This window comes from Rhinopithecus roxellana, chromosome 5, assembly GCF_007565055.1.
Source record: "Rhinopithecus roxellana isolate Shanxi Qingling chromosome 5, ASM756505v1, whole genome shotgun sequence".
Lineage (NCBI taxonomy): Eukaryota > Metazoa > Chordata > Mammalia > Primates > Cercopithecidae > Rhinopithecus > Rhinopithecus roxellana.
In genome coordinates this window covers 172,667,747-172,692,737 of record NC_044553.1, presented here as the reverse complement: position 1 = coordinate 172,692,737, position 24,991 = coordinate 172,667,747, and the positions used below count along the sequence as shown (strand labels likewise).

Below are 24,991 nucleotides of genomic sequence, written 5' to 3'. Positions count from 1 at the left end.
CTAAGTGCAGAAGTAAACGTGGAGGGATTAGGCCGGAAAATCCTCTGGGGGAAATGGATTTGAGAATGGTCTTTAAGGACATATTACGAGTACGATTGAAGAAGAGGAAGAAATCAGCAAGTTTGGGACTTGGCACTTTGTTTACCTGTTAAGCAACCAGCAGGTGCATTCAGGTTGACATAGCTAAATGACCCAAATTGTCTGAGTGCTAGAAAGTGTCATTTATTGAAGGCTAACATTAAAATTAATAATAGGACATTGAATATATAAGATCCGGGAGACTTTATCATTATTAATAAAGTTTATTAATTCAGCCTTCCTAAGTGTTAAGTGTAAGTTATTTGACTTTTTTAAATTGACAGATTAAAATTATATATATTTGGCCATGCCCAGTGGCTCATACTTATAATCCCAGCACTTTGGGAGGCCAAGACAGGAGGATAACTTGAGCCCAGTTCAAGACCAATCTGTGCAACATAGTGAGACCCCTGTCTCTATTAAAAAATTTACTTTAGAAAATCATACATATTTATGGTATACAACGTGATGTTTTGAAATATGTATACATTGTGGAAAGGCTAAATCAAGCTACTTAGCATGTGCATTACTTTACATACTTACCATTTTTTTGGTGATAATTAACTTTTTATATTTAACTGAACTTGGCCTAGCAGAAGCTCTCTAATGTTTTGTTCATTTAATGTTGGGGGACATTTTGTTTTGTTTTTCAGTTCTTCCTTGGAGATTTTTGAGATATGAGTAAATAATTCATTTTATCCAATATGCTTTTAGGAACATTCGTGGTTAGGAAAGTTTTGTCATTTAATAATCCCTGGTCCGTCTGGTGTCTGGTATAGGATGCTTTGCTTGTTCCTTTTGACTCCCTCCTGAATTCCTTCTGTATAGCTTCAGAGAGTCTCCATATTTCATGCCTCAGTTTCTTGATGGTATATAAGATTGGCATCAGGCCAGGCTCAGTGGCTCACACCCCTAATCCCAGCACTTTGGGAGGCCGAAGCAAGTAGATCACTTGAGGTCAGGAGTTTGATACCAGCCTGGCCAACATGGCGAAATCCTGTCACTACTAAAGATACAAAAATTAGCCAGATGACATGGCACAGGCCAGTAATCCCAGCTACTCAGGAGATGGAAACAGGAAAATCGCTTGAACCCAGGAGGCGGAGGTTGTGGTGAGCCGAGATCGTGTTACTGCACTCCAGTCTGGGCAACAAAAGCGAGACTCTGCCTCAAAAAAAAAAAAAAAAAAAAAAAAAAAAAAAGATTGAAATTGTAGAATATTATGGTTGAAGAGATCTGAAAGGTCACATGATCTAACTCCCCATCCACTACCTCAGTGTTCTCAACATGAGTGATATATCAACCTTGTTTCTAAAAGAAAAAAATCCTCCTGGATACCAGTGTTAATTTATTTTCTTCTGTTGTTATTTAAATATGTTTAAACATAAATCTCGGTATAAGTCCTCATGTTTAAGTACTTTAATACAATCCTAGTTTAAGTTAAATAAAGTTACAAAATCAGAAAACTGCAAATGAACATTATTCAATGTGACAGATAACATTGTTTTGCTGAAACGAAATCACCAGAGCTGGGTTTAACAATGGAAAGACATAACCTTTAATCTGGTTATATTTGTAATAAGATTACCTATTTTGATTTCAATGATATCAATGCAGAGAATGCTTGTTCTCATAAGTATATTGCACAGAACAAGTATGACTAATATCAGGTCTTCTGTCATTCAGGATAATCACATGTTCTGCCATCTAATAATCTTCAAATAAATGCTTATTTAATGAGGAGTCCCCCTGACAACTCTGTAAGGCTATTTTGTCCACCGTGTTCATGTGTTCACATGTGTGTTAGTTTATTCAACAAATGTTCACCAGGAGACTATATGTGCCAGAAACTGCTAGCACTGAGGGTACAGTGGCGAACCAAAGCAGACGGAGTCCTGGCAGGGTGACAGGCAGTAATCGGGCAATCACACAAACAGATGCAGAACTGCAGCTGTGACAAAGGCACTGAAAACAGGGCACCAGGAAAGCCCCGACCAGCCAAGGAGGCAAGGAAGGGCATTTCTGAGGGGGCTGCCTAGGCGGAGGTCTGAGGGTTGGCTGAAACCAGACAGAGTGGAGGAAAGCTTTCAAGGTAGAGGAAAATGCCTGGGGCCCATGGGGAGGGGCCTGTGGCACACCCCTGGAGCTGAAAGAACGCCTGGGTGGGATGGAAGTCCTCATGGCCTCAGGGATATCAGGGAAAAGTTTTAAGCAAAATGAGATAACATGATCAGATTCCTGTCCTAAAAGGATTACTCAGTGGTAGTTCACACCTGTAATCCCAACCAACACTTTGGGAGGCGGAGGTGGGTGGATCGCCTGAGGTCAGGAGGTGAAGACCAGCCAGGCCAACATGGTGAAGCCCCAGCTCTACAAAAATCCAAAAATTATCTGGGCATGATGGTGGGTGCCTATAATCCTAACTACTCAGGAGGCTGAGGCAGGAGAATTGCTTGAACGTGGGAGGCAAAGGTTGCAGTGAGCCAAGATCACGCCATTGTACTCCCGTCTGGGCAAAAGAGCAAAACTCTATCTCAAAAACAAAACAAAACAAAACAAAAGCAGGATTACTGGGCCAGGTAGAGAAGAGGCCTGGAAAAAAGAAGGGAGGAGGCTTTTGCTTTAGTCCAGATGAGGGAATGTTGGTAGCTTAGAGATAGAGAGAAAAAGATGTTTCCAAGACCTGCTTAATAGGTAAAAAATCTACAAAACTTCCTAAGTGTGTAACTAAGAGAATTGAAAACCTGTCAACATTGAAACTGAAAACATCATACACAGCTGGGTGCAGTGGCTCACGCCTGTAATCCTAGCATTTTGAGAGGCCAAGTTGGGCAGATTGCCTGACCTCAGGAGTTCCAGACTGGGCAACATGGTGAAACCCCATCTCTACTAAAATACAAAAAATTGGCTGTGTGTGGCGCACGCCTGTAGTCCTAGCTGCTTGGGAGACTGAGACATGAGAATTGCTTGAACCTGGGAGGCGGAGGTTGCAGTGAGCCGGGATCACTCCACTGCACTCCAGCCTGGGTGACAGAGCAAGACTCCATCTCCAAAAATAAATAAATAAATAAAAATGAAAACATCATACACAAATGTTCATGGCAGCTTTCTTCATCATAGCCAAAAGATGGAAACATCCCAAATGTCCGTTAATTGATTATGGTTAAGCAAAATGTGGACTATCCATATAGGGGAATATTATTCAGCCGTAAGATGGAGTGACGTGCTGATACATGCTACAACGTGAATAAACCACAAAAACATGCTAAGTGGAAGAAGCCAGTGCACGCATAAAAACATCATATGTTGTATAATTCCATTTATGTAAAATGTCCAGAATAGGTATATCAACAGAGACAGAAAGTAGATTAGTGGTTGCCAGGGGCTGGGGTCAAGGGGAACAGGCAATGACTGCTTAATGGGTGGATAACAGGTTTCTTTTCCGAGTGATTAAAATGTTCGGTAATTAGATCGACTGGTGATGGTTGCATAACTGTGACTATACTAAAAACCACTGAATTGTGTGTTTTAAGGGCAAATTTTTTGGTATGTGAATTATATCTCTTTATAAAGCTGCTATTTTTTAAAATCTCTAGAACTAGTGATAGATTTAGGTATGTGAGATGGCAGGGAAGGTGGGGTCAAGGGTATCACTGAGGTTTCTGGTTTACATGACTAGATGGAGAGAGGGAAAGCTAGAGGAAGCCTGGGGCCGGGAAGTCAAGGTCCAGAGTTTGAAGTGTCTCTGGGGCGTCTGAGAGGGCCTCACTGACGCCAAATGGCAGTGCAGTTAGAAAGCAGTCGTTCAGATGGCCCCAAATGTACTCCATAAAAATGTTTTGTGGCCTGGTGCGGTGGCTCACGCCTGTAATCCCAGCACTTTGGGAGGCCAAGGCAGGTGGATCACGAGGTCAGGAGATCGAGACCATCCTGGCTAACACGGTGAAACCCCGTCTCTACTAAAAATACGTAACACTAGCCGGGCGTGGTGGTGGGCGCCTATAGTCCCAGTTACTTGGGAGGCTGAGGTAGGAGAATGGCGTGAACCCGGGAGGCGGGAGCTTGCAGTGAGCTGAAACTGTGCCACTTCACTCCAACCTGGATGACAGAGCGAGAAACTCCGTCTCAAAAAAAAAAAAAAAGTTTTGTGAGTATTGTGTAATATAAATGGCAATATAAATTTGTAGAAAACTCTGTGGTCTCTGAAGGTAAGTCTGTGAGACCCTACCTGGGTTCTGTAAAATCCAGGTGACGAAATACATTTAGTATAGAATTCACTTTGTAGGTCTTTCCAGGGTGTGGGGCTCCCACTTCTAATCTTTAGAGAGAACAGTCAGCAGTGGAAAGGGATGTTGCATCTGTAAGTAAGGTCACCACTGAATGAAAATAGTAAAAAAATCAACCTAAAGAAGGTAGGTTTAACTGCCCCTCTGAGAAATTGCTTAAAACATTAAGATGATGGAGTTTTAGAAAACATCCAAGCCAGTCCAGGGAATTAAGGTTTTTCTGTAAGAGTTGAATATTTATGTATGTATGTATGAGAAGGAGTCTCGCTCTGTCACCCAGGCTGGAGTGCAGTCGCACCATCTCGGCTCACTGCAACCTCTGCCTCCTGGGTTCAAGCGGTTCTCCTGCCTCAGCCTCTCAGGTAGCTGGAACTACAGGCACCCACCACCATGCCTGGCTAATTTTTGTATTTTTAGTAAAGACAGAGTTTTGCCATGTTGGCCAGGCTGGTCTCAAACTCCTGACCTGAAGTGATCCTCCCGCCTCAGTCTCCCAAAGTGCTGGGATTACAGGCCTGAGCCACCATGCGACGCCTGGCCTGTACTTGACTATCTGAAACCATTGTTCTCCTGTCATTCTGGTCGAATTTGCTTAAGGCACATGGTGCTGTTTGCTGACTCCATGCAGGATATTCATCTATCTAGTCCCATCATATGCACTACAAAACCCTGACTAGCAAAAAATATGACTATATCATATGTATGCACCATTAAATTATAACTGTAAGCCCACATGTCTACAAGCAAACCCGACTGTCACACTGAGAGTGATTCGCTGTTTGTTTCCTGCTTTCTGCATTAATATTCTTTTGCCATTTGTTCATTTGTTTTATCTGGCTGATAGGTAGCTGACAAATGGAAACTTGCGCTAAAAGTCTAAGAAAATATATGTGGTAGTGAAACTTAAAATTGAGAGCATTTTTTGTTAAGTGATACATTTTTCTAAATATTAGGAAAGATTGTCATTAATCTGGTGGTAACCCCTGGGTCTGGCTTGTGGCACATCAGTATTTGCAGAGGATAGAATTCAGGAATCCCTGGGACTGCACGGTAGCTGATGCCCAGCATGTTGGGAGGCCAAGGCAAGAAGATTGTTTGAGCTCAGGAATTTGAGATCAGCCTGGCTAACATAGTGAGACCCTGTCTCAATACAAAAAAAAAAATATATTAGCTGAGCATGGTGGCGTGCGTCTGTAGTCCTAGCTACTCGTGAGGCTGAGGTGGGAGAACACTTGAGCCTGAGAGTTTGAGGCTGCAGGGAGCCGTGATCACGCCGCTGCGCTCCAACCTGAGCAACAGAGCAAGTTCCTGTCTCAAAAAAACAAAAACCCTGGTCTGAAGTGAAGGTGTGAAAACAAATGCAGTGATGTCTATGAAGCTTAGTGAAAGGCAGCTGGGCTCTGGAAATGTCAGTTTATTCAGGGGCATTATTATCCTGCACTTGGATCACTGTTATCATGTAGGGCTGTGCATTCATTTGTTCATTTGGAAAGCATTGATTCAGCACCTGCTGTGGGTGAAGCAGTGAAGTAAAGCCTTACTGTCTGCTGTCTCGCACGTTCCACCCTGCTCTCATCTCTTGAGCCCTTTGTCTCCACTCACTCTTATTCATCCTTCAGATCTCATGGGTCACCTACTCCAGGAAGCTTTCCCATCCCTGCCATCTTCTCCTTTCAAACACTTATCCCACTGAAATGGGTGGTTCTGTGTTGTGTTTGGTTTGTTTTTGCCAAGTAGCAGAGCTTTATTTTAAATTGTGGTAAAATGTACATACATAAAATTGTCATTTTAACTATTTTTAAGTGCACAATTCAGGGGCATTAAATACATATACCTTGTTGTCAGCCATCACCAACATCTGTCTGCAGAACTTTTCATCTGTCCTAACTGAAACTCTATATCCCTTAAACACTATCTCCCCTCCCTGGCCCCTATTCTGCTCTTCTACTTTCCATCTCTATGAATTTGACTGCTCTCAGTACCTCGTGTAACTGGAATGACACAGTGTTTGTCCTTTTGTGAGTGGCTTATTTCACTCTGCATAATGTGTCAAGGTTCATCCATGTTATGGCATGCATTGGAACTTTCTTCCTTTTTAAATGTGAATAATATATTCCACATTTTGTTTATCCATTCATCCATTGATAGATTGCTTCCACCTTTTGCCTATATACTGTGAGTAATGTTGCTATGAAGCTATACAAATGTCTGTTTGAGTCCTTGCTTTCAATTTGGGTATATACCCAGAAGTGGGATTACTGGATCGTATGGTATGTCTATTTTTCCTTTCTTTGCTGCAGACATGGGGCACTGCCCTATCTATGCCATAGGACACTATTCAGATGCAGTGGGATGTCTAGTTGGTGTTCCCAAGGGCATTCAGTGCAGCAGCCCTCACCTCCCCCAGCAGACCTGGCACATAGAAGCAAAGATTTGCTAAATGAAGGATGCTTAGCAAGGGAGATCATTTGTAAACAAAAAACTACAGTAAGTTCAAGTGTTTTGTAATGGTGCACAAAATATGATGGTAGGTAAAGGGAACAAAAACTTCTAGGGGACAAAGTCAGGAAGAACAGACAATATTTTTTCAGTGTTTTCTCTGAAATAACAAATTGCAGATGTTTATGAAATCTCTCCAAAAATCGCTCCTATTACTTAATAAATAAGTGCTCAGTCTTAAAATTCTAAACATTATCAAAATGTGTAAGGCAGAAAGTGAAAGCCTGCCCACACTGTTAACAGTGTGATATAGACTCTTCTAAGAGGCTTTTAAAATAAGTTTTAAATGTGTCTTTATCCAGGCATGGTGGCGCATAATCCCAACACTTTGGGAGGCCAAGGCAGGAGGATCGCTTGAGCCTAGGAGTTCGAGATCAGCCTGGGCAACATGGCAAGACCCCGTCTCTACAAAAAAAAATTACAAAAATTAGCCGAGCATAGTGGGGTGTGCCTGTAGTCTCAGCTACTTGGGAGGCTGAGGTGGGAGGATCGTCTGAGCCCAGGAGTTTGAGGCTGCAGCGAGCCATGATCGTGCCACTGCATGCCAGCCTGGGTGACAGAGTGAAACCCTGTCTCAAAAAAATAGGGTCTTTGTGAAAGTGAGAAAATTACCCATATAATATGTTCTATGTATCTTGAAGGATGAGGGAACAGCTTTTGTTTGTACAAGTGGAATTCTGTTAAGAAAAGCTGCCATTCACAGAAATGAAACTGAATCCCTTTATTAAGATATTTTATGGCCAGGCGTGGTAGCTCATGCCTATGATCCCAGCACCTTGGGAAGCCGAGGCGGGTGGATCACCTGAGGTCAGGAGTTTGAGACCAGCCTGGCAAACATGGTAAAACCCTGTTTCTACTAAAAATACCAAAATTAGCCGGGCATGGTGGTGGGTGCCTGTAATTCTAGCTACTTGGGAGGCTGGGGCAGGAGAATCACTTGAACCTGGGAGGTGGAGGTTGCAGTGAGCCAAGATCGTGCCACTGTGCTCTAGCCTAGGCAACAGAGTGAGACTCCGTCTCAAAGAAAAAAAAAGATATTTTATAGGTTGCTATTTATGATTCTTTTCACAGTGACTCAAAATTAGAATTACTAAGAAAATAAAATCTATTTCTTGTTTTCTAATAAAGTGTAAGACCACACAGGTTGGTGGTCAGTGTTTATGTATTTAACAAGATTCGTTGGGGAGTTCTGCCTTTGCTTCAACAAAAAGACTCAATTTTAAAAACCTATGGAGGCAGGCTGGAGGGGCGGAAGGAAGGGTACAAATGTTATTATATTAAAACACATGTTAAATCTGATTTAATATGAATCCGTTTTTATTTTATTTTTATTTTATTAGAGACAGGGTCTCATTCTGTTCCCCAGGCTGGAGTTCAGTGGCAGAATCATAGCTCACTGCCGCCTCAGACTCCTGGGCTTAAAGGACCCTCCTGCCTCAGCCTCCCGAGTAGCTGGAACTACAGGCACGTACCACCATGCCCAGCTAATTTTTGTATTTTTAATTTGTGTAGACATGGGGTCTTGCTGTGTGGCCCAGGCTGGTCTCCAGCTCCTGGGCTCAAGCGATCCTCCTTCCTCAGCCTCCTAAAGTGCTGCGATTACAGGCATGAGTCACCACACCCAGCAAATTCATCTTTAAATAAGCAGTTGACTCCCTTCAACATAACTGAGTGTTTTCTGTGATTTTATATTATCTAGACTATTGAAAAGCACCTTCTTAGAAACTGACCTGTAGGAGACTTGATGTTTGATTTGTGGCTTCAGCCAGCATTGTGGGAAGGATCTTTTTTTTGTTGTTTTTTGAGACAAGGTCTCGCTCTGTAACCCAGGCTGGAATGTAGTGGTGCAATCACAGCTCACTGCAACCTTAACTTCCCAAGCTCAAGCAATCTCCCCACCTCAGCCTTCCAAGTAGCTGGGACTACAGGTGCACGCTACCATGCCTGGCTAATTTTTGTATTTTTTGGTAGAGAAAGGGTCTCCCTATGTTGCCCATGCTAGTGTTGAACTCCTGGCCTCAAACCATCTTCCTTCCTCGGCTATGGGAAGGATCTGTTGATGGGCAAAACCGTAAAACTTTCCGTCAGTTGTCTGACAGATGAGGCTAGCTCTCGTTTATGTAAATCAGGGTGGCTGCATAAAGAAAATTCACAGATAAATCCCCAAACTTATTTACCTTACATGTTCTTTTCTAGGGCTGCCAGCAAAAAGTCAAATGTATTCATGCTTAATGACATTTATAAAACAAAGTGAGGTCCAAAAATGAAGTGCTAATCCATGCACTCAGGCTTCGAAGAGGGGGCTAGGCAGGGCAAGGCGGTATAATTATATAATGAAATGGCTGGAAGTCTCTGAAGGGGAAAGGAGGGAAAAGGAGTTTAATTGATCTGCAAACTAATTAACTAAGCCCTGCCTAAGCACATTCTAGCAGGCAAAGTCAAGAAACAGTAGCAGCCCAATAGGACTGAGCACACTGAGACCAATATAAATACATGTTCTTCAGGTTTAAAATAATCAATCTTTTGCTCTAAAATACCCCATTCTTTTTTGATCCTTAGCAAGAGATGGCAGTGGATGAGTACCTGCTTTGTTAGATTTATTTTTCTCCTCCGTGTCACAGACAGTATAACAAACTGCGAAACCTGCTGAAGGATGCGCGTCATGATTGCATTCTCTTTGCTAATGAATTCCAGCAATGCTGCTATCTGCCGCGGGAAAGAGGAGAGTCCATGGAGAAGTGGCAGACTAGGTATGGCCCTGACTTGCTGCCGTTTTCACACCGTCGTCTTCTGTCATATCCTCATCATTGGCTGTTTGGGCGTTGATCTAAATAGTCTGCTAGAACAAACCAACAATTATTCTGGAACCACGATTAACACCGAAACGCTTACCATGTCAGTATTTTAGATCTATCATTTGAATACATAACTGATACTTTTTTTGAAAATTGCAGTTAGGAAGATATAGGTACCCAGAGTATGTTTGCCCCAGACCCTAGCAGCTATCAGGATCATTCCAGTGACCTAGAAGTCATAACTTTAATACATGTATGTAGAGGGAAGGCAGAAAAGCTCCTTTTTTGTTTTTTAATTTTAATTTTTATTTTTGAGACAGTGTTTTTTGCTCTGTCACCCAGGCTGGAGTGCAGTGGTATGATCACAACTCACTGTGGCCTCGACCTCCCGAGCTCGAGTTTTCCTCCCACCTCAGCCTTCCAAGTAGCTGGGACCACAGACCTGTGCCACCATACTCTTTTAAATTTTGTATTTTTTGTAGAAACGCGGCCCCATTATGTTGCCCAGGCTGGTCTTCAATTCCTGGGTTCAAGTGATCCACTTGTCTCGGCCTCCCAAAGTGCTGGGATTATAGGTGTCAACCACTGTGCCCGGCCAGGCTCCTACTTACAGTCTTATTAAACTGAAACTGGTCACTTAATTCTGAAAAAACTGCTTCAGGAAATACAGTGTCCTGATTTAAGTCTGCGGAAAGCAGAGCCTAAAGCAAGTCCTTGAGTGTGGAGTGTTTATGTAGAAAGCAATTCCCAGAAGCAGGAGTGAGGAAGTGGGGAGAGTGAGATGGAGATGGAGGACAGGTGGTGAAGGATGTGCTGCTGCTGCGGGAAACGAAGGCTCCATCAGTGCTGCTGAGGAGCCACACGGAATGTGCCTCAGAAGTTACCTTGAAAGCTGGGCATGGTGGCTCACGCTTATAATCCCGGCACTCTGGGAGGCTGAGGCAAGAGGATCAGGAGTTCGAGACCAGCCTGGATAACATAGTGAGACACCATCTGTACAAAAAGTTAAAAATTAGCCAGGGATGGTGACACGCACCTGTAGTCTCAGCTACCCAGGAGGCTGAGGCGGGAGGATCACTTGAGCCTGGGAAGTCGAGGTTACAGTGAGCCATTATTCACCACTGCATTCCAGCCTGGGCGAAAGAGTAAGACCCTGTCTCAATCCATCAATCAATCCAGTCCTGTACACAGTTCTCCAGACCTGTTTCCCAGTTCTCTGTTGCCCAGTTCCAGTTCTTTTTTGGAAGATTTCCAGGCATTTCACATGGTTCCATATCAGACCCTATTGGATTATGATCTTCAGCTGCTTGCAGCTTAGTTTTTCTCTTAGCCAAATACTTGCTTCTTCATCTTTTAAGCCTCACACAACATAGCTTGTCATCTTGTGTGATGCCCCAGTTAAACAGTGTAAAAGATGGCAGAGACTCATGGTTTCTAGGCCATATCAAGAAATGAAGTCGTTGCAGTGGTGGTTGGATGTCTTAGGGAAGAGAAATCAGGTTCTTTCTGGTTCATATTTGTATCCCCCAGAGCACCCCGTCCAGGGCTTCTTTATAATGGATACTCCAGAAGTATTTGTTGAATGAATGAATGAATGGTTATCTATATACACCAAAGGATAGCAGATTAAAAGCCAGATGTGAAATTCTGAACAAGAGCTTGTGTTTGTCTGCCTGGGGAGAGCTCACGTGCCCTTTGCTTTTCCAGGAGCATATACAACGCAGCTGTTTGGTACTATCATCACTGCCAGGACAGGATGCCAATTGTTATGGTGACAGAAGATGAAGAGGCAATTCAGCAGTATGGAAGTGAAACAGAAGGAGTATTCGTGATTTCTTTTAAGGTATTTCCAGATGTTGTATATGTATGAGTGCTCATTTTCTTTTTTTTTTTTTTATTTTTATTTTTTTTGAGGCGGAGTCTCACTCTGTCGCCCGGGCTGGAGTGCAGTGGCCAGATCTCAGCTCACTGCAAGCTCCGCCTCCCGGGTTTATGCCATTCTCCTGCCTCAGCCTCCCAAGTAGCTGGGACTACAGGCGCCCGCCACCTCGCCCGGCTAGTTTTTGTATTTTTTAGTAGAGACGGGGTTTCACCATATTAGCCAGGATGGTCTCGATCTCCTGACCTCGTGATCCGCCCGTCTCGGCCTCCCAAAGTGCTGGGATTACAGGCTTGAGCCACCGCGCCCGGCCAGAGTGCTCATTTTCTAAGTAGTACCCATAAGGCTCTAGATCCCTTTGGTAACACAGAAAAGAAAAAATAAAAGAGGAATAGACGTTAAGAAGTTCCATTTTGGCCAGGCGTGGTGGCTCATGCTTATAATCCCGGCACTCTGGAGGCCTAGACGGGAAGATCACTTGAGCTTAGGAGTTCAAGACCAGCTGGGCAATCTAGTGAGACCTTGTCTCTACAGAAAAAAAAAAAAAAAAAAAAAAAAAAAAATATATATATATATATATATATATATCTCCAAGCATGGTGGCACACACCTGTAGTCCCAGCTACTCAAGAGGCTGAGATGGGAGACTCACTTGAGCCTGGGAGATGGAAGCTGTAGTGAGCCGTGAACACACCACTGTACTAATGCCTGGGTGACACAGCAAGACCCTATCTCAGCAAATGAAGTTCTAGGCCGGGTGCAGTGGCTCACATCTGTAATCCCAGCACTTTGGGAGGCCGAGGCAGGCAGATCACAAGGTCAGGAGATCGAGACCATCCTGGCTAACATGGTAAAACCCCGTCTCTACTAAAAATACAAAAAATTAGCCAGGCGTGGTGGCAGGCGCCTATAGTCCCAGCTACTCGGGAGGCTGAGGCAGGAGAATGGTGTGAACCCAGGAAGCGGAGCTTTTGGTGAGCCGAGACTGTGCTGCTTCACTCCAGCCTGGGCGACAGAGTGAGACTCCATCTCAGAAAAAAAAAAAAAATGAAGTTCTGCTTCTTCATTATGCCCCAACTATTTAATGTTGACTTTCACAAATTCAGACCAACTTTTACTATAAGGCCCACAGCATCTAATACCAGCCCAGTAAACTCCTACTGACAGTAAACTAACATTTATAAAATGGTGATGATGATGATGATAATAGGTTGAATAAAATTGCCAATATTCTTATTGTTGACCTATAAAATGGCAGTTTGACATGGTTCTACCTACTGGTAATAACCAACACATCTATGCCAGCCACTTTTCTATGTCTATTATTTCATTTAATTCTTGCAACAACCCTGTGAGGTAGGTATTATTATTTAATCCTATTGGTAAGGAAATGGAAACACAGAAAGGCTAAGTAACTTGTTTAAAGTCACACAGTAGAAAATGGTAGGGTTATGTTAAAATCCAGGCAGTCAGACCCCAAAGCTCTTAGCCATCGTGCTATACTGCCTTCCAAGTTATTTTTCTGAAAATACACCGGAAACAAACTGTCTTAAAGGCCAGTCTTTTTTTTCAACTGTTCCTCACTCTTCCCCACTTGTGAATGTTCATGGGGGTAATAGGGATAAATGAAAGGGTTGAGATGTGATATTATTATTATTATTATTTTTTTTTTTGAGACGGAGTCTTGCTCTGTCGCCCGGGCTGGAGTGCAGTGGCCGGATCTCAGCTCACTGCAAGCTCCGCCTCCCAGGTTCACGCCATTCTCCTGCCTCAGCCTCCCGAGTAGCTGGGACTACAGGCGCCGCCACCACGCCCGGCTAGTTTTTTGTATTTTTAGTAGAGACGGGGTTTCACCGTGTTAGCCAGGATGGTCTCGATCTCCTGACCTCGTGATCCGCCTGTCTCGGCCTCCCAAAGAGCTGGGATTACAGGCTTGAGCCACCGCGCCCAGCCGAGATGTGATATTATTTATATGAATGCCATCAGATCTGCTTGGTACAGATCTCAGACAGGAGTGGCATTATCAGTGACAGTTTCTTTGGGCTGTCTCAGCAATGCAGTTCTTCCTATCTCTTAGGTACCTTTTTTGAGAGTAGGATGACTGTTAATCTCTCAACAGATCACTGGTCGCTTCTGTCTGCCCGGCAGGTCAATTAGGTTTCACTTGTTGATATCATTTTTTGGTGCAGAAACTAGAATAAGGCCCTGTATTATCCCTGTCAGTTTATAGAAAGTCTAGTTGGGTTTTGAATTGCAGATTCTATAAGGGTTCCCAGGTGCATATATTGCTAAAGATTTGCCAATAGAATTTTCTTGGCCCTGCTATAAAAAAGTGCTCTGGCATGCCAGAGAATTCCAGGGGCGCTGGATATTAATGGCAGTGTCACTTGTTTTTTCTGTTGCAATACATCATGTCTTGTTCCTGCAGAGGACAGTTGACTAAAATTACATTTTTCTACTTTTTGTGAAAATTACTTTTCTTTGTAGTCCAGTGGTATAGTACGGTTTTATTTTCTATAGCGTTTCTCAAGAAAACTGTGTGACCAAGGGCTTCATAGAGGTGAATGATAGTAGAAAAAAGATATTGTGAAGTTCAGATGAGTGGGAAGCCTGGAATTTTCTGTGGGGACTTGAAGTTAGATGGAGAAGAGCCAAGATGATAAATCCCTCTTGAAGAGGTGGTTCATAATGACAAAGTGTGGTGTTGATAAGTGATAAGTGACCATAGAATTCAGGCACTGACGTTAGCACAGACAGAATTTCTGGAAGGAGTAGGGAAAGAAAGGAAGCAGTTTGAACAGGACTCTGAAATTAGTGGGAGAAATGCTGGAGTTGACAGTAAGTATAACCTGTTTGCTTTTCGATTTGAGAACGGAGAATGTGCTAGACTCTACCCCTCAGACTTAAAAGTTGAGTTAAAATACATGAAAAAGACAAGAATGGCCCAGCACGGTGGCCCACGCCTGTAATCCAGCACTTTGGAGGAACACTGGAGCCCAGGAGGTCAAGGCTACAGTGAGCCAGGATCACGCCACTTATACTCCAGCATGGGCAACAGAGCAAGACCCTGTCTCTTAAAAAAAAAAAAAAGACAAGAATGTACACATATTGCCGGGCACAGTGGCTCACGCCTGTAATCCCAGCACTTTGGGTGGCCAGGGCAGGAGGATCACTTGAGCCTAGGAGTTTGAGACCAGCCTGGACTACCTAGTGAGACCTCATCTCTACAAAAAATTAAAAAATTAGCCATGTATGGTGGCATGTGCTTCTAGTCCCAACCACTTGGGGGGCTGAGGTGGGAGGATTGCTTAGGGTGGGGGGAGGTCAAGGCTGCAGTGAGCCAAGATCATGCCACTGCATCCAGCTTGGGCTACAGAATGAGGCCCTGTCTCAAAAAAAAAGTACACATAGGCCATTGTCTGCAGCAATTAGATACACATAAAGACAGGCTGCCTGGACGTGTGCAGGTGTGTTTGTAGTGTGTGTGGAAAGAAGGAGACTTGAAAGCACAAAGTAGCCTAGGAGGTGCAAGTGTTCCACGGTGGGGTGGCCTTGTGGGGCTCGTTTGGCAGGCTCAGGGGTTAATGTGGTAGTAGAGAACGAACGGTGGAGTGAGGCTCAGGAAGTCCTGCTCACTGAGCACCCCCTCAAAACGGCAGGCCAGCAGAAGTTCCCAGTCAGGAGTTTCTGTAGTAGTACCATGATGAAGAATCAGTACCTTCTGACTGTGTTTCTCTGTGCCTTTATTAAATACAGAATTACCTGGACAATTTCTGGCCTGATTTAAAAGCTGCCCATGAGCTTTGTGATTCTATCCTTCAGTCTCGACGGGAGAGAGAGAACGAGAGTCAGGAGAGCCATGGGAAGGAGTACCCAGAACATCTTCCCCTGGAAGTGTTAGAAGCTGGGATTAAATCTGGACGCTATATCCAGGTGAGGGTGGTAATTTAAAATGTACCAGGGCTGGGCACAGTGGCTCATGCCTGTAATCTCAGCACTTTGGCTAAGGCTGGTAGATTGCTTGAGCCCAGGAACTGGAGACAAGACTGGGCAACACAGTGAAACCGCGTCTCTAGAAAAAATTTAAAAATTAGCCAGGCATGGTGGTGTGTACCTATACTCTCAGATTACTCGGGAGGTTGAGGCAGGAGGATCACTTCAGCCTGGATGGTTGAGGCTGCAGTGAGCCATGATTGCACCACTGCCCTCCAGCCTGGGTGACAGCAAGAACCTGTCTCAAAACAACAACAAAAAAATCTTTCAGGACCAACCAGTATGTTTTCTCCTCTTTTTACTGCATCCTGTCACAGGCCTCTGATTTCACAGGCTGCAAACAAGATGGGCATGAGTAAGTTACGGGCTGTCAGTGTTTCGGGTGGCTTGGGAGTCATTCTTTCCGTAGACACTGATTGCCCAGCTTGAAGCTACTCTGCGATAATAAGTCCTTAATTCTGTTACATATTGAACATCATACAAGCAGAATGTGGAAGTCTCCTGGTAAATGCCTCCTGTCACTAGAAAAAAACATATCTCTTTGAATCAAGGTCTGGAGATTTGGTGATACTGTAAAATTGGTGAAATCTAGCTTCTTTCCTCCTTTGCCATTTTTTTCTCTGCCCCTTTCAAGGGCTTCTTTGTGATCCTCCCAGGACCCTAGAACCCAGATGCTGTCAGGGTCTTGGGAAGAAATCAAATACAGTTTTTATTCAGATTTCAACAGTTTTACATACACTCATTTATGTGTGTATGTGTGTGTAGCTCTTTGCAGTTTTATCACATGCATAGATTTGTGTATCTACCACCACAATCAAGATACAGAACTGTTCTATCATGGAGTTTGCATTTCTAATGAGCAACTCAGTAGATGGTCAGCCACAATCTAAGAACATCACTCCAAAGCCCCTCCCGAACAGTGTGGGGATTTTAAATGAGTATGCCTAGAGAGGCTAATGTTTCCAACTTAGTAGTAAAGTTTATGGCATTCCTGGGAGGATATATATTTTTTATTTTAATTTTATTTTATTTATTTATTTATTTATTTATGAGACGCAGTCTCGCTCTGTCGCCAGGATGGAGTGCAGTGGTGCGATCTCGGCTCGCTGCAACCTCTGCCTCCCAAGTTCAAGCGATTCTTCTGCTTCAGCCTCCTGAGTAGCTGGGACTACAGTCACCCGCCACCACGCCCAGCTAATTTTTGTATTTTTAGTAGAGATGGGGTTTCACCATGTTGGCCAGAATGGGATTGATCTCTTGACCTCGTGATCCACCCACCTCAGCCTCCCAAAGTGCTGGGATTACAGGCATGAGCCACTGTACCCGGCCCCTGGGAGGATATTTTGAGATAGAAGATTTTTAAAAGATTACTCATCAGTTACATGAGATAGAGCCTGGTACTTTCAGCACTTTGTATAGTTAAAAGTAGTTCAAAATGATGGTATTTTCCTCTAAAGAAAATAAACCTTAGGGATTAATATTATTCCTACCCGCACATGGTGTCTCATGCCTGTAATCCCAGCACTTTGGGAGGCTGAGGTGGATCACAAGGTCACGAGTTCAAGACCAGCCTGACCAACACGGTGAAACCCTGTCTCTACTAAAAATACAAAAAATTAGCTGGGCATGGTGGGGGGGCACCTGTAATCCCAGCTACTTGGGAGGCTGAGGCAGGAAAATTGCTTGAACTCAGGAGGCAGAGGTTGCAGTGAGCCAAGATTGTGACGCCGCACTTCTGCCTGAGTGACAGAGTAGGACTCCATCTCGAAAAAAAGGAAAAAAAATATGTATATGTGTGTGTGTGCGTGCACGTGTGTGTGTGTATAATTCCTAAAGGGATCACAAACCTTGAATATTATGGGGATATTTTCACATAATTTTAAAAACTGGACCTTTTGGAGATAAACCAGGCAGAAAAGAACATTTTTCACATTGATTTTTTTTTTATTATGATTTTAGGGAATTCTGAATGTCAACAAACACAGAGCCCAAATAGAAGCTTTTGTTCGACTTCAGGGAGCCAGCAGTAAAGATTCAGGTTCAGTATAAACCTTACATAAATGTCTGTACTCCTTTTTTATTCTGATGTTATACAATGAAGAAAGCAAAGTGGAAATTGTCATGTCGTATGTGCCCTGTTATGTATGCATACATACATTGGGTATGTGGGATTGTCGTGGGGGGGTTCCCCTAGCTTTTTGTCTCTAATTTCTAATTTTATTGTAATAAATTTAAACTACAACACAGAGAAGCAAAGCAACTTGCCCAAGGTCACACACCTGGTAAGTGGTGGAGCTGAATTTGTAGCCAAGGCTGTTTGGCTGTGATTTTAACATATTACTCTGTGCTGCCTCAATGTGCTATATTGCTTTATTGGAGTAAATTTTTTTTAAGTAATAAAAATGAAAAAAATGTGTAAATAAGTTGTGTCATAATCAGGTGTAGTTCTTAGTTCTGTAATGACAGGGTGAAAAAGAAAACCTGCTAGTCAAAGGAGCGTGACTGGGTCGAGAGAGAATGAGAAACTGGCTTTCTTTGGGCCCTTGCTTGTCAGAATTCTCCCTGTCGGTTCTGCCCTATCTAGTTCCTCAGCCCATTGACCACTCCCTTGGCTGTGTAGGATCCTAAAGGTATTTGACAGAAGTCCAGCATAGGCTCACATAGTTGCATGCAGGGAACTAATACCTTTTAAAAGGTGGTGAGGGGGGTGGGGGTATTTTTTTAAAAGATGATTGAGGGTGGCACTTATGAAAGTTCAATATACAGTATGACATGGTGCCAGCAATTCTTCATTCCTAACCTGCAGAACAAAAGAAGTTTGACTTTACCTTTGAAAGGAAGAAGCTTTACTTGCCGGAGTGCCAATTAGACTTTGAGTATATTACGCACAGAATGCCTCACTGGTGTGCCATTCCCTCGGCTTTACGGGTTTTTTCTGTGCTGCCCCAAACACAGATTTAGTCAGTGACATCCTAATCCACGGGATGAAGGCTCGAAACCGCTCTATTCATGGAGATGTGGTAGTTGTGGAGCTACTCCCTAAAAATGAGTGGAAAGGAAGAACCGTAGCCCTGTGTGAGAATGACTGTGACGACAAGGCTTCGGGCGAGTCCCCAAGTGAGCCCATGCCTACAGGTGAGCCAGCTGGAGAACCACTCCGATGTCCATTTTTCTTGTGAAATTATATTTGTCTTCTCTTTAGCAATCCAGAAATACTGCCCTTATTTTATTTATTTATTTAATTTCAGTTGACAAAAACTGTATTTATTGTGTATAATATGATTTTTCTGTGTGTATTTATTGTATATAATATGATGTTTTGATATAATACATTGGAGAATGGCTAGACTGAGCTAATTAACCCAGTGTGTTAACCTCACACACTGTGTGGTGAAAATACTTAAGATCTACTCTCTTAGCAATTTTCAAGAATACAGTACATTGTTATTAACTATAGTCACAGGTTGTACCATAATAGTTCCTAACATGAGATATAGTCTCTTCCCCTCCATTGTCAGTTTCCCCTCTGCCGGTTTATTTTACTCTTATCAGTACCCAGATATGCTGTAATGGCTTTCCTCTTAAAATCAAACCAAAAATCCTCTCTGAGTCCCACGTCCCTTTCATCTGCTGCCCCTTATCTTTAAAGTCAGAGTATAGTTAACTCTACATTCTCTCTTCCTCCCTGCCGGCCTCTCATGCCTGCCATTCTGACACCTCCGAAGCCCTACTTCTCTAAAGTTGTTCTTGCCAAGGTCACCAGTGACCCCACTGCCAGAGCACTAGTCAGCCTCCATCATCTGGAAGCTGTCAGCAGCATTTGGCCGGGGGGCCTCTGCCTTCCATGGGGCTTCTCCCAGTTCTCCCACCCAGCTGGCTGCTCTTCTCAATTCTCCTCCTGGCTCTGCATCTCATTGTCCTCTTGGATATGCAAGGGCCCCATGCTGGATCTTCTGTTCTCTGCACTCTATCCCTTGGGGATCTCTTGCAGTCCTTTCATTTTGTATCTCTGGCCCTTCCTCAGCTTCTGGTTTTGTTTACTCAGTTGTCTATTTGGCATCTTCCCCTCAGACTTAACATGTCCCACACAGACTCCTGATTTCCCCCCTAGACCTGCTGTTCCCCACGTGTCCCCCAGTCTCAGTAAAGGGCAAATTCATTCTTGGAGTTGGTCAACCCAAGACACTTTGGGGTTATCCTTTACTTTTTTTTTTTTTTTTTTTACTCATCAGCAAATGCTGGCAGCTCCAACTCTAATGCATGGCCTGAATTCAGCCACCTGCCACACTTCCCCCACAGCTCTCCCACTTCAGTCCATTGGCACCTCAGGACTGTTGCAGCAGCCTCCTCACTGATCTCCCTGCTCCCACCATTGCCCCTCCCCATGTAGTCTTTTCTCCACTCAGACACTCAATGATCCTTCAGAAAGTGAGTTGAGGAACTGGGTGCTGTGGCTCATGCCTATAATCCCAGCACCTTGGGAGGCTGAGGTGGATGGATCACTTGAGGTCAGCAGTTCGAGACCAGCCTGGCCAACATGGTAAAACCCTGTCTCTACTAAAAATACAAAAATTAGCCGGGTGTGGTGGTGCACACCTGTAGTCCCAGCTACTGGGAAGCTGAGGCATAAGAATTGCTTGAACCCAGGAGGCGGAGGTTGCAGTGAGCTAAGATCGCGCCACTGCACTCCAGCCTGGGCAAGAGAGTGAGACATTGTCTCCAAAAAAGAAAAAAGAAAAAGAAAGTGAGATTTGGCTCCTCTCATTTCTCTGCTCAAAACTCTTCAATGGCTGGTTCCTGTTTCACTGAGAATAAAATCCAAAGTCCTTACCATGGCCTACAAGGTCCCACCAGCTGAGGCCGCCTTCTGCCATTTTCCTCTTCATGCTTCTGCTCCAGCTGCATTGAAGACTTGTTCTTTCTACCACCTGGATGAAGCATTCCCCAAATATCCTCATGTCTGTTTTCCTCACTTCCCTCAAGTCGCTGTTCAAATGTCACTTTATTTAAAATAGCTGCCACTTCTGACCCTCTGTCACTCTTGGTCACCTTACCCTACCTTGTATCTTTCTCAGCAACTGTCACAACTTCACAATTTTTTTTTTTTTGGATCTATTTTCCACCCCCACAGACACCCAAACTGATTTTTTATAAACCCCATGAAATCAGGGACTTTACCTATTATGATACTGCTATATTCCCTATACCTAGAACAAAGCCTCATACCTGGTTGGAGTGCAATAAATATTTGTGAAAAACAAAAGAAAAAAGAATATTTTTAACTATTAAAGTTTGGTCTCGGCTTCAGTCAGTGATGATTGGAAGTGGTGTGTATCAGTCTTATGATCTGTATACTTTTCTGTGTATAATGGACCAAATGAGATTGGCTGGTGAGAGAAGGCAAGAAAGACTGAAAATGCGCAGTTGAGGGCGTGGTTTAGAACCAGAGTGAAAATCATTGACTTTTCCCAATATACCAACACGAGATTGATAAGATAATGGCAACAGAGAGAAAATGGGACAAGTGGATTCTAAATGTTATCTCAGGAAGAGAGAGCATACTGACAATGTTATTTAAAAAGTTAGCCATCTTTGCTGGGCATAATGGCATGTGCCCATAGACCCAGCTACCCAGGAGGATGGATTGAGCCCAGGAGTTTGAGAATGTAACGTACCATGATAGTGTCTGTGAATAGCCAGTGCACTCTAGCCTACACAGCATAGTGAGATCCTGTTTCTTAAAAAGAAAGAAAGAGAGAGAGAGAGAAAGAAAGAAAGAGAAACAAAAAGAGTTTTTAAATTATCCATCTTTAAAATAAAATACCAAGAAGGCAAATCTTAAAACATACCTTTCTTCTTGTTGTTGTGTGTGTTTTGAATTTTGTTTATGTGTTTGTTTTTGAGACAGAGTCTCACTCTGCTGCCCAGGCTGGAGTGTAGTGGCACCATCTTGGCTCACTGCAACTTCCACCTCCCAGGTTCAGGCAATTCTCCTGCCTCAGCCTCCTGAACAGCTGTGATTACCGGTGCACACCACCATGCCCAGCTAATTTTTGTATTTTTAGTAGAGGTGGGGTTTCACCATGTTGGCCAGGCTGGTCTTGAACTCCTGGCCTCACATGATCCTCCTGCCTCAGCCTCCCAAAGTGCTGGGATTACAGGCATGAGCCACCATGCCTGGCCGTTATTGTTGTTAATAAAAGCTTCCTTTCAAAAATGTTCTTAAGTTGGATGGATGTGCTTGAAAAAAAATAGGACAGTGTATTTCTTTTTCTTTTCCTTATTGCCTGAGGTGGTCAGAGTCCAGATAGGTGTCACCTAACTAGTTAATGCCTTGTTTTGTTTTGTTTTCCCAAAGGTCGAGTGGTTGGCATACTTCAGAAGAACTGGCGGGATTATGTGGTGACATTTCCATCCAAAGAAGAGGTCCAATCTCAGGGCAAAAATGCTCAGAAAATCCTGGTTACACCTTGGGATTACAGAATTCCCAAAATTCGAATTAGCACTCAGCAAGCAGAAGCCCTCCAGGTAGCTGGCATTCTACCTCTACTATGGAATCTCTACTCTTCTGTCTTTGCCAGCTTTTTAGCAGTACCAGAAAGCATTATTAATTCTTTTGCATATAAGGAAATAAATTATTGATGGCATCTGGCATTCCAAGATACTGGGATGTGTTTTTTGGGGGGGGTTTTGTTTCATTTTGTTTTTCCAAGACGGAGTCTCACTCTGTCCCCCAGGCTGGAGTGCAGTGGTGCGATCTTGGCTTATTGCAACCGCCGCTTCCTGGGTTCAAGCAATTCCCCTGCCTCAGCCTCCTGAGTAGCTGGAATTACAGGCTCCCACCACCGCGCCCAACTGGTTTTTATATTTTTAGTAGAGATAGGGTTTCACTATGTTGGCCAGGCCAGTTTTGAACTCCTGACCTCATGATCTGCCACCTCTGCCTCCCAAAGTGCTGGAATTACAGGTGTGAGCTACCATGCCCGGCCGTGTTTTTATGTTTTTTAATTTGTTTTTTGTAGAGATGGGGTCTCACTTTGTTGCACAGGCTGGTCTTGATCTCCTGACCTCAAGCAGTCCTCCTGCCTTGGCCCCCCAAAGTGCTGGAATCACAGGCATGAGCCACTGTGCCCAGCCCCAAGATTCTGTTTTTTAAAAATTCTAAATATATGAGAACCATCCATTAAATAGTCTGTGGTTAATAAATTCAGGCCAGAGAGAAACTGTCCTAGAAAGAGCTGTGTAGGACAACCAGAGAGAACATACATTATCCAGCTGTCCAACACAGAAACTTTCAATAGATACACTTTGCCAACACTAACAAGCTTTCCTCCAGCAAGCAATATAGAAATACGATCACTCTGCCCTGTAGGGATGATGTAGTGGTACTTCACAGAATTGATTATCCATAAAGGAATATAGCACTGGAGAGAAGACATAAACAAGAAGGTTAGACATTAACCTTTACTTGTGTCAAAGAGTATGGGCATTGCCCAATTTAATTCCCCCTGATATTTTACAGTTTGTAAATGAGACACTAAAGCAGGATGTCCCTGGCCAGTAACCTGGCCATTGTACTTTTTACATCTTGAAGCCTTATACAGGCTCTCCAGGCCAGTTGCGCCTAATATGTTTTCCATTCCCATGGTTTGCTAGAATTTTTGGGTAGTGGGGATTCAGTTTACACTGACACCTTCTTCTCCACCAAAGACCATCTTAAGAGGTCTTCAAAAAGGCCAGGTGCAGTGGCTCATGCCTGTAATTCTAGCACTTTGGGAGGCCGAGGCAGATGGATCACTTGAGGCCAGGAGTTCAAGACCAGCCTGGGCCGGACTTGGTGGCTCGCACCTATAATCCCAGCACTTTGGGAGGCCAAGGCGGGCAGATCACGAGGTCAGGAGATTGAGACCATGCTCGCTAACTCAGTGAAACCCCGTCTCTACTAAAAATACAAAAAATTAGCCGGGCATGGTGGCAGGCACCTATAGTCCCAGCTACTCAGGAGGCTGAGGGCAGGAGAATGGCGTGAACCTGGGAGGCAGAGCTTGCAGTGAGCGAGATTATGCCACTGTACTCCAGCCTGGGCGACAGAGCGAGACTCCATCTCGGAAAAAAAAAAAAAAAAAAAAAAAAACACCAACCTGGCCAACATGGTGAAACTCTATTTCTACTAAAAAAAAAAAAAAAAATTCCAAAAATTAGCTGGGCATGGTGGTACACGCTTGTAATCCCAGCTATGTGAGAGGCTGAGGCAGGAGGATCACTTGAACCCAGGAGGCATAGGCTGCAGTAAGCTAAGATAGCGCCACTGCATTCCAGCCTGGGTGACACAGCAAGACTCCATCTCAAAAAAAAAAAAAAAATAGACTTCAAAGAAATTAGGAGCTACCTCCCACACACAACACATTAAGATTGTTGTTTTAAAACTTAATTTGGATCATGCATAATTGAGTTTTCCCCTTGTGTTGCAAGTGTTAACTAGAATGTATTACAGTCGGCTCTCTTTAGCAGACTAAAATTTCCAGCCCTCTTCATTGACATAGAGAGGTAATGCCTCCCTTCAAAGCACTGGGTCAAGCATTTCATACCATCTGGCAATTTAGTAATAGGAAGAATGAAAAACAAAAAAAAACCTACTGTACACCACTATTTGCAACTGGCCACTCTCTTTGGAACCCAGTGCTGTTTGCCTCTTGTTTGTTTGATGCCTCTGAGTGACCCACTTAACTCCTGGTGCTCAGCTGTGTTTTCTTTTTTCCTTTTGTGCAGGACTTCAGGGTGGTCGTGCGCATCGATTCTTGGGAGTCAACATCTGTGTATCCAAATGGACATTTTGTGCGTGTTTTAGGAAGAATTGGAGATCTGGAAGGCGAAATTGCAACCATCCTGGTGGAAAACAGTATTTCAGTCATCCCTTTCTCAGAAGCTCAGGTCGGATTTTCCAGAAACCTTTGGTCTAGTGACATTTTCTTTTTTCTTTTGTTGTTGTTTCATCATTAAGAAAGAAAAGTCTCTGTGCTATGTAACAACCCACTGTGTTAAGCCACAGATAATGGAAAAATCTCACTCCTCTTTATTCTATATTTGGACCAAACTGAAGTCAGCTTCAAGTGTAGAATTAGTTTTCTATAGCCTCATAGCTCTCAAATTTTTATATTTTCCAACTGGGCTTAAAAATGATATGTCAGTGTCTTATAGTCAGTATACATCCATCCCCAGCAACTACAAGGACACCTAGTTACAGACCCAACTGAGCTCCACACTCTCTGTCCAAATCATTCAACCAGAGGCTGCATAAAGCTGCAGGGGGTGGATTCCTGGGATCCATACATCTCTGACCCATGGGTCAAAAATTATCCTCATTATGAAACAGTTTTTGTGAACCTTTACAGAAAACAAAAATCCCATAAACATAAAACATCAGCTATTTCCATCACTTTATGATCTTTTAAAACCCTCAT

At 43.5% G+C, this 24,991-nt stretch overlaps 1 protein-coding gene across 6 annotated transcripts in view; it reads left to right on the top strand.

Moving 5' to 3' along the window:
• The window catches only part of DIS3L (DIS3 like exosome 3'-5' exoribonuclease), a 43,328-nt gene that overhangs the window by 3,676 nt on the left and 14,661 nt on the right, over positions 1-24,991 (top strand). For 2 of the 6 annotated variants that reach the window (XM_010363599.2, XM_010363598.2), the window contains exons 3-9: positions 9,485-9,613; positions 11,366-11,501; positions 15,294-15,470; positions 17,490-17,568; positions 18,486-18,665; positions 21,889-22,058; positions 24,300-24,461. In XM_010363599.2, coding sequence (XP_010361901.2) covers positions 9,485-9,613; positions 11,366-11,501; positions 15,294-15,470; positions 17,490-17,568; positions 18,486-18,665; positions 21,889-22,058; positions 24,300-24,461 — 1,033 coding nt within the window. The other 4 variants (XM_030931106.1, XM_030931107.1, XM_030931108.1 and 1 more) reach the window with 4 other exon arrangements.